General features: G+C 45.1%; 1 protein-coding gene across 1 annotated transcript; it reads left to right on the top strand.

Annotated features, from left to right (window-relative positions):
* The first annotated feature begins 1,280 nt into the window (after nt 1–1,280).
* FAM131B (family with sequence similarity 131, member B) lies at nt 1,281–7,921 on the top strand. The gene is made up of 7 exons (XM_010158232.1): nt 1,281–1,385; nt 2,780–2,815; nt 5,328–5,421; nt 6,006–6,200; nt 6,518–6,661; nt 7,063–7,239; nt 7,333–7,921. Exons 1-7 carry the CDS (start codon nt 1,332–1,334, stop codon nt 7,605–7,607), a joined length of 975 nt encoding a protein of 324 aa, XP_010156534.1. The 5' UTR covers nt 1,281–1,331; the 3' UTR covers nt 7,608–7,921.
* The last annotated feature ends 1,988 nt before the right edge of the window (nt 7,922–9,909 follow it).

The following is a 9,909-nucleotide window of genomic DNA, read 5'->3' as shown; positions in this document are numbered from 1 at the left end:
TTGGAAAGGACCTTAAAGATCATCTAGTTCCAACCCCCCTGCCATAGGCAGGGACACCTTCCACTAGACCAGGTTGCTCCAAGCCTCATCCAGCCTGGCCTTGGACACTTCCAGGGATGGGGCATCCACAGCTTCTCTGGGCAACCTGTCCCAGTGCCTCCCCACCCTCTCTGGGAAGAATTTCTTCCTGATATCTAATCTAAACCTCCCTGTTTTCCATTTGTACCCATTACCCCTTGTCCATTACCCTACCAGTCAATGGCTAACAGGACAGAGCAGTCACACACAGTATTTAAAGTGTGTTACTTTGCACTTAGTTTCACTTTTAAAACAATTTAAACTTATTTAATAATATTAACCTTTATCTTTCTTCATTCGATGCTATAATTTCTATTTTATGTTATTAATATTTAATTTTACTTGATCCTTTAAATTGTATTAAAATGCATCTAAAACCAAATGGCACAGGCCGTGCTTTTGAATGGGTGACGATCCCAGAAAGCTGTGCGTGTATAGGGCTCTAAGGGAACAAACAGCTGAATGTGAGAATCTACTGCAGGGTCATGGCATATTGGGTTAATGTGATGAGGAGCAGCGAGTAAGTTTTACCTTTATTAGCAGAATGGGTGAGAGCAGTCCTGCACTACTGTGGAAGCTTCTGTGTCCAAATTTCAAAGAACAAGAAAATTTGAGATGTCTTTTAAAAAGAGACACAGATTTATTAAGGGGACTGGAAGAATGCTCTACAGTGAAACCTAAAGATATCAGTCTGTTTAGTTTGTCCAGAAGAAAAGCAAGTGTATGAACAACTTTCCTGAAAAGTAATGGCAGATATTAAAAGGATCTTTAATCATGCTGAGAACGGCAAAGCAAGGGCACCAGCAGCTCTAGGTTGATGTCAGACCAATTCAGATTATAAAGGAGAAATGTCTTTTTAAGTGATGATGGTTTAATGTTGGAATGGGATATCAAACGAGTTGGTTCTTTCTCAGTCATACATCATGAGTAGTTGCTTTTTTCCTGGGGAGCTGGGCTTTAGCCAAGCATACATAGTGCTTGAGCAAACCGCAAATAACTGGTCTTCATATGGAGATAACTGTGTGAAATATAATGGTTGATGCTGTACGGGTGCTCTGATTAAAATCAGAAGGTATGATTTAAGACTATCGTGGCCTTCAACTCAGTGATTCTCCTGTATCTGGAGCTGACTTGGCTTAAGACTGCTAGAACAAATTGTAGTGCCATTCAGCAGCCTGACTAGATCTGTTCCCACAGGAAACGAGGTGATTGCAGTAGACTGGAAGGGACTGAAAGATGTGGACCAAATCAATATGGACAGCACCAGTTCACTGCATGGCAACAGCTTCCATCGACCTTCCACTGAGGTGAGCGTCTGCCCCAGATGCACTTACCCAGGGGGATCAGAAAGTTTCAGGCCTTTCTGAGTCCCTAAGTGGGTGTTTTGCATCACTGGGGCATTGTCTGGGAGAGGACCAGAACGCCAGTGTGCACCCGAGGATCAGACTTCCATATCTGTGCGGTTTGGCTGGCATCGAATAGCGTTGAGTCAGTCCCCTCAGAACATCCATACTGAGTAAGAATTTGCAAATGAAAGTGCTTTTAACCACTCATGACTGGAGTGGAACAGAACATGGATAAAACATGGCAGTTCTGACAAGCCTGTAGGTCTGCGTTCCTCAAATAATGGATTCACTGCAATGTCCAGCGCTACGTCTGTCCCAGCTCCTGCAGCACAGCCGTGAAATCTTTTGAAGAAACACATTTGTCTCTAGTTTGATTTTTAGGGATGCATTCACGGGTAACTCGCTGCCAATTGATTTACCACGCAGTATCTCCAGGGCTGGTTCATTTGCAGTTCTGAATTATTGCAGTGACTGCCATTTTAGATACCTGAATTTTCAGCTCTGTAACGTTCAGGGTACGCAGCCATGCTCAAAGCTATTTTAAATGCCTAATATTTGAGGAATCACAAATAATGTTCACAAATAACGTTAACAAATAACATAGAATTTGAACTTCAAGGAACTTGGAATTTCACAGAAGCCCAGCAGAAACCGTGGGGCCCAAACTTGTGTGGAAAAGTCAGTTAAATGAAATGCAGATCTAAAAGTCAATGAGCATAAACTATGCCTCAGAGAGCATGTTGATGTAGGGGAATGGATGTCTTAGGTGTAACTGATTCATCTAAATTTTCCTGAGTGTCCACATCCCCAAAACCAAGTTGTTGAGATGTGAGTCCTCCCTGCTGGAAGTGATGCACTGTGAATTCGTACTGTAGTAGCTGCTATGGGAAGCGGATCTGGTTTTCAGGGGGAAAGTGGCTCAGAATGGACAAACTGAAAGGATACAAGAGAAAATTTCAGTAGAAAATAATTCTGTAACTTATACGCAAAATCCGTAGGTATTGTAGCTCCTCCTTGTGTTAGCCTCAAAGCGATGCAACTCCCACGCAGGGGTGCCAGCATGGCAACATTGAGCGAGCAGGAGTTCGGGTGGGAGATGGAGAAACTCCAACACTAAGAGCATCGAGTCCAAGCATTGACTCGGTATCACCCTGGTTGCTATTGCACCTTCAGGCGCTGTACTGCAGGCACCATAGTGAACAGCAGGGAATGAAACCAGCTTGAGAGGCATAAGTTTTTTCTTAAAACATCAGATAAAGTCGTGGCTGTTGAAGATGGCAAACTACTAGAGAGATGGATGGCAGTTTGCAGCTTGTTTGTTACTCTAACATTATGTCCTTCTTGGCTTTCTTTAGCAAACACGGACAGATTTCTCCTGGGATGGTATCAACGTGAGTATGCGCCACATCACTGTTCAAATTCCCAGTCATAGGAAGACCAGGGTTTGTCTGCCGTTGGATACAGCGAAGGCCAGAATGGAAACATGACTGAAAGTCTGTAGTGCCACTGGAATTCTGGGAATTGTCTAAGATTCGAGGATGGTGATGAATTTTTGTTTGCCTCTGGGTCTTTTGCTGTCTGGCAGGTGGCTATTCTGATGTCACCTTTGGGACAAATGTGTGTCATCTCATATATTTTCTTTTTTGAGATTTCCAAGCACTGCTAGATAAAAAAGTGTCCATCCAGCATGTTTGAACAAACAGAATTCCTTGATTAGAGCAACATTTGATCTTCTCCGAGAGTTTGGGAGAAATGTATCCCTCATTTTCAGTTGCATACAGAAGTAAAAGGGTTCCTAATGTCCCCTGGGGAATATGGTCAGCACCAGTTAACTTCAGTTAACAAGCTGGAGAAGAAACAAGCAACATTTTAATAACACATGTTCCTTGTTGCTCTTAATGCCTATGCCATGAAAAAAGAATTTCTTTTTTTCCAAAATGCATGCTAGTGCTACCATACTGTTTTTTCTGCTCCGGAGGCTTAAAAATGTGTTCACATAAATTAGCTTTGATAGTTTTGTACACTTGGAAAGGCAGGATAAGAAGCTGTATTTTTGGTAGTATAAGCATTTTCAAATTCCAGATACTTTCAAAGATTTTAAATGGCGGCCGTTTTCTGGTTCCCTGTGCTTTGAAAGCACTTGGACCATTGAATATTCAGGGGACTTACATTTTTAACTAACCCTTGCCCTACTGACATCTCTTCCATTGTGGGACTTAAGGCTTGGGATCTTTTGCCTAGGCTCAATTAGAGAAACAAATTGTGCAGGAAAATTAAGGTGCAAGCAACAACTGCCTAGAAGAAATTTGGCAGGTTTTTCCTCACTGCACATCTGTCTAGCTGAAAACAAGGTACACGAAGTCATGTTTCCTTAAAGATAGTAGAAGACAGTTTGCTCACTTGCAGCTTCCCATTTTCCAATCCATTCTGAATCCATGGAGCTCTTTCATAATGCAGCTCTTTCTCAGTGTTACTCCATAGATCTTTGGTGCCAAAACTGGGTCATGAATTTTCTTCCCTTTCCATTCATTCCTGCCTTCATGTCATAGCTCTCCAACCTTGTAGTGGTAGAGATGTTCTGCAGTTTACTTTATTTTCTGGATGATTTCCATGAGGTGGCAAACAACACAGCCCCCAGGCTCTCTTGAAATAAATGGCTGGATACTGAACAGCAGCGCCCAGGCAGGAGTGACCAGTGGGGGCATAGATGGATGTTCTTCAACCAACTTCATCACCAAAGGAGATGCATCGTGGAACAAGGGCTGTGTTCTCAGCTACACTTGCACTTTTTACTGTTCTTCCCCTGCTTCCTGATTTGTTCAGCTCATGTATTACACACAGACATTCCTGGCTCCAAAGTTACAGGATGACTTAGCTGCTGCATTTACACTCAGTTTCCAGAGAAATCCACCTCTCATATTTTGGCAATTGACTGGGATTATATGCAGCTCAACATCTTTACAATGCCTTCCGTTGCCTCCAAGTATTTGACTGCCTAGTTGTTGCTTCACTCATCTTTCATGAGGTTTGTGCCAATGACTTAATGCTTGCTTCATGTTAGGATTTAAAATTTCCAGTGTCATGGTCACTACTTTTGAGTACCTTTGTGTTTGAAACATGCTGGACTTGATTTTCAGAGAGGTTGAGATGAAGAGGAGAAGCAATGCTTGTTTAGCCCATGTGTAAAATTAAGCCTCATATGCCAGATGCCTGGCATCTCTGAAGAAGCATGAGGAAGTCCATCTTGAGGATTTGTGTTTCATAATGATGTTTGTGACTGCTGCTTGTCCCACTAGCTTCCTGTCCTTGTTATTCAGGGATTGATGATGGACATGGAGAAGACTGTAAAGGGAATTAAACAGAACTGTAGACCTCCTTTCTTTACAGGCAGTTGTAGGTGCTTCAAACAGGATGCATCACTGATACAGTCATGTCCATTTTATTAAGGACATAGGAGAAAAAATGGAAACCAAAAGTAACATATAAAAATTAGTATCTGTAGTATGATGTGTATGTGGTGCATTACTGTCTCTTGCCTATCACATTTTCAGCTCCCCATCATTGTAAGCTCCCTGAATGGTCCATCAGCCATGTCTTGAATCTCTAACAAAGAGCGGGGAACAGTGCAGCATGTCTGGGGGGGAGTGGCAGCAGGCAAAGGGAGGGTTCTCACAGCCTGCTTCTGCCTCTCCCACTGACCTTCCCTCACCCAGTCCCAGTGCTGTGCAATACATACAATGACCTGGCTACATAGCCTCTAATTTTTCCTTCCCTTCTTTTGTTCTTTTTCTTGTCGCTTGCTCCTGCTCCTACTTTCTGGAATCCTTATACTGATTTCTCACCTCAGTTAGCTTCCTTTTCTCCTTCGTGTATGTAATTTCTTCATATTCTCTCTCTTTTCAGCTCTCCATGGAAGATACGACCTCCATCCTCCCCAAGCTGAAACGCAACTCCAATGCTTATGGAATTGGGGCTTTGGCTAAATCATCTTTCTCTGGTGAGGTCCTCAAAATTTGGGTTTATCCATGGCAGCTCCTCTGCACAGGATTCTGTGCCTTTTCCCATTTCTCCCTGTTGCTCTCCCAACTGCTCCTTTCAGACTCTTGCCTTTTCGAGGCCTTAGAGGAGTCTCCACCCCCATGGTTCTAGATACAGAAATCTCTTAGCTGTTGCCCTTTCAAAGAACAGATTTATCTTCCTCCTGTTGGCTTCCCACCGTGCACCCCAGCTCAGACATCTTCAGTTGCTTCCTCTCAGTCTTGGGTTTAATCCCATCCTCTATTTCTTAGTGTGTTCACTTCCAGGCTTCATCCCTTCATGCCCAACCCTGTCCTAAAAGGATTCTAGGCAAGGAAGGAAATGATCTTTCATATTTGGGTTGCTGAGAGCCAGTCCAAGGAAAGATGGAGAAACTCTCCTGGAGAGTGATACAGTGAAAGGTGGGGGACGCCCAACCCAAGTCCTGAATCCTGTCAGGAAAGGAGGGGAGAAGCTCCACTTCCGAGAGAGGTAAACAGCGTGGCAGACAACCCTGGAGCTGTGTCATAGCCCCCCCTTGTTTTCTAATGTCTGGCCCCTTAGGGATATCTCGCAGCATGAAGGACCATGTCACAAAGCCAACGGCTATGGGCCAAGGCCGTGTGGCTCACATGATCGAATGGCAAGGCTGGGGCAAAGGTAACAGCCAGCAGCAGCACACGCATGAGACAGCACGCAAAGACGCGGATGCCTACTCGGACCTGAGCGACGGTGAAAAGGAGGCCCGGTTCCTTGCAGGTAGTGCTCACTTTCTGGCATGTGGCTTGGATTGGTTGGGATGTCCCAGAACAGGATCCCTGAGAGACCAAAGTGCAGGAAGCTGAAAAACACACTCAGGAAAGCCTCTGGGGGGTTCACATGGCAGAAGGAGATGAGGGACTGTGGTTAGGGTATTGCCAATGGAATTCAAAGTGGAGAGGGTGAGGGCCAGCTGGATGATGGGCTGATACAGGACAAGAGTGGGACAGTGTGACCAAGAGATGAGGTTAAAGAGGGTGGTGGGAAGCGGAGACTTTCACACATCCCTGCTTCCCTCCCTGTCTCCTTTGGCACAGGAGTGATGGAGCAATTTGCTATTTCGGAGGCAACTCTGATGGCCTGGTCCTCCATGGATGGTGAGGATGTGAGTGTAAACTCAAACCAGGAGAACCCAGCAGGCAACTACTCTGAGAACTACCAGGAGCTAATGGAGAGCCAGGGTGAGTTCCAGAGCCTCTGGCTAATCTTGAAACACCCCTTTTCTGCTCTTGCTGGCATGTTTTTTTTTTCCCTGTTTTATTCTGTAGCCTCAATTTTTGGGATTGGGATCTAGCAGAGGCATCACCTATTTGTGGAGCTGTCCAAGGAGTCTAATCTCAACAGGGAGGCTCCTTTGCCATTTTTGGGCAGAACTGTGGAAAGCTACCAGCTCTTGCGGTCAATAGTGGATCTGCCTAATGCTTAGAACTGGCTTTACTCTTCACCCTCCTTGCCTCTAAAGGATTTATCTACCCTGTGCAGTACAGTGCCGTGCACAGGCACCCAAGCCATCTATCGGAATGAGTCAGCTTGGCCTAGGGAGGGTGTCTAACTGTGTGTTTTTTCCCTTCTTTACTTGCAGAGCATATGGTCCAGACGCAGTACGACAGCTGGCCTCATTCCTATGTCTCGCAGGGCATGTATTGCTTAGGTTCATCTGATGCCTGGGAGACCAGTGACCAGTCCCTCATTGCTTCCCCAGCAACGGGCTCCTACTTGGGCCAGAATTTTGACGAGTCCCAGACAAACCTTCAGGAAAGCATTTTGATTCAGAGCAGCCTTCTCCAGCAGCAACAGCTGCAGCAACAGCGGCAGGAGCAGAACTTCATCCAGAGCACGGGGCTGGTCCACGTGTGGCCCCTGCAGACTGCTCAGGGTGGGGGTGGGGCCGAGTCCAGTGCATACATGGAGGACCATATTGAGGATGAAGGCAACCCACGGCTGGAGAAGGCTCCTCTCCTAAACAAGAAGCCCTCTCCGGAGGAGGATGACGCAGTGTGCCGGGACCTGGAATCACTGTCTCCTCGAGAGGAGATGGAACATGCTGCACTGAGTCGCAAAGTCTCAGATGTCACCTCTTCTGGGGTGCAGTCCTTCGATGAGGAAGAGGGAGAAACAAACAACTGATGCTTTCTGTGAAGTTTTCGTCACTGCTGAACAAAGAAAGGGATGGCAAGGAAAGAAACGACAGTGATTCTTCTCTCCAGCTTCCTGTACTTCTGAGCAGACGCACCTTCCATTCCTGACATTTAATTATTTTTTTAAACAAGAGGAAAATCTCAAAGTGATTGACACATGAAGACCTCTTCTTCCCCTCCACCACGCACACGTATTTTTGATTTTCATTGCTCTGGGCAACACCTGTGAGGTGCTTGAAGAGATCTGGATTGCTAAATCATTTCTAAATGATTTTTTTAATACAGAGTCTTGGCTGTGGATACAAACTCTTCTGGTACTGGGGATGTGGCTCATGAGAGGCTTGGTATAGGGAGAAGCTATGTGGCTAGAACCTGTCTTGGCAGAATGGATATTGCTCTGTGGACATGGTTTCTTTTGGTAGAATATATGAATATAACCTGGTTTAAAATGAAGATATGGCTTTACAAATGCAGATTGCACTAGTATTGTGATTGTGGCTTATACAGAGGATAAGGCTGTATTCGATACAGACTGTAGAGATGAAAGATTTGCTGTGTAACCAGATCCTCAATAGCACCTTGGTAGGAAATTGTAGGCTCGATGGATACAGACTGTGCTCCGTGAGCATGGGCTGCGCTGCAGGACAGATGTTGTGGCGTGTGGGCATGGATGTACTGCGGCATGGAAGAATGGATGCAGATACAAAACTAACCCTGCTCTCAGATATCCATGCTTTGGTCTCTTTCTAATCTTTCATTTATTTGTTTCTCTCTTTGACATTTCTACCTTCCCAGGAGCTGGCAAGAGTGGCGTGTTCTTTTGGCATTGGGCACTGGATGCCAGTAGAAAGGACATTTTCAGCTACGGAGACGGTCATAAAAAGCTGACTCTTGCAGGGGGCTTGAGAACATGTCCATCTTGGTGCTGCTGCTGTATCCTCCTGTCCTTCCCTTGCCAGCAGTGTGGGGAGACCCAGAGAGTAGGCAGCAGATCCAGGAACAGCGTGTACAGCTAGGAGATCACAGATATCCAGTTTACAGTGGAGTTTTCAGTTTTTGCCTTTTTTTTTTTTTAACCTTTTTATATTGCTGGGTAAGTGTTCCTAACAAACCAGTTAATAGTCGGAAAGGCCTGTACTCCAGTCATCACATAACAGAAATACTGTACCTTTCCCATTTCTGCCACTCCTTCTGCGGTGCCAAATGTAGCTGGAGGAAAAGGGGCGAGAGCAAGTTTTCTCCTCCTATTTATTTCTTCTTCCTGCCTATATTTTCCTTTGTTTTCCTACCCCCGATGCAAATAATGCTCAGCGCTTGGTCTGTTTCTTTTCCCTTCCCATCTCTTATTCAGAAGTGGAGAAAGATGATTTCAGGAATTTTCCCTATTTGTATGAGTGGGTATTTTTGGGGGGAGAGTTGGGGGGGTGTTAAAAAAATATAGTTCATTGACTAGGGGGAATTCAGTCTCTTGCAATTCCTTGCCATGTTTCTACAGACCTCCTTTTGGCAGGGAGGGGTTTTGAAAGGAAATTGAACAAACTGTCTCCTCTCAAGCTCTCAGCAGAAAACAAAGAGGAGCAAAAGCAAAAAAAAAACCCCAAAACACCACACCAAACGTGCAAGGCTATCGATTTTGCTAGAGGACTGAACAGAACCAGCAGAGATTACCCAAGGGCTGAGTTTTAGTTGCAATACCTCTTGCAAGGAAGCATCAGCAAAGCGTGGGTTTAGATCCGATGCTGGATCTGATGAGCTAGAGAAAGGAATTTGCCTGGGCACTGCCATGCTGTCCCAGGGGCAGCTCTTTCTCAGTTGCTCTGACTCACATCTGCTCTGTTTAATTCATGATGTATTTGTCTCTTCTTTGCCTCCTCTTCAGGCTTGGTGTGTGTATTTTTTGGATGGCAGGAGAGTCATACATGCTTCTTTCCTGATGCAGGTTTAGACAAAGCATATTTGCAGGGAAGAATGGCTGAAGAGAGTAAAATGTGTCTGAAATACTATCAGTTGTCAGAGTTCAGAGAGCTCCTGGCAAACAAAGCAGATGGTGTCCAGGAATTATGAAAAGTCCGAATGGGATTCTCAGGTAGAACTTTACTCCACTCAGCTTTCTCCCACTTACACAGGCAGCTGCACGAAGAGGGTCCCCCTAAGTCTTTCCAGCCAAGTCCACTTCAAGCAGGTCTGTCTTCCCTCTCCATTGTACCTCTAAAGGAAAGACCTTCGGGATATTTAAGGAAGACTGGTAATTTAGTGTAGGTAAGAGAGAAAAGTTTTTGTGACCACCTTTT

The sequence above is a fragment of the Eurypyga helias genome, unplaced genomic scaffold, assembly GCF_000690775.1.
Source record: "Eurypyga helias isolate BGI_N326 unplaced genomic scaffold, ASM69077v1 scaffold1459, whole genome shotgun sequence".
Taxonomy (NCBI): Eukaryota; Metazoa; Chordata; class Aves; order Eurypygiformes; family Eurypygidae; genus Eurypyga; species Eurypyga helias.
This window is presented reverse-complemented; position numbering and strand designations above follow the sequence as displayed.

Coding starts and splice junctions, on each gene's coding strand:
- FAM131B (XM_010158232.1), top strand. CDS start 1,332: ATGGACAGCACCAGTTCACTGCATGGCAACAGCTTCCATCGACCTTCC. Junction 5,422..6,005: donor GGCTAAATCATCTTTCTCTG/GTGAGGTCCTCA, acceptor CTGGCCCCTTAG/GGATATCTCGCAGCATGAAG. Junction 6,201..6,517: donor GGAGGCCCGGTTCCTTGCAG/GTAGTGCTCACT, acceptor CCTTTGGCACAG/GAGTGATGGAGCAATTTGCT.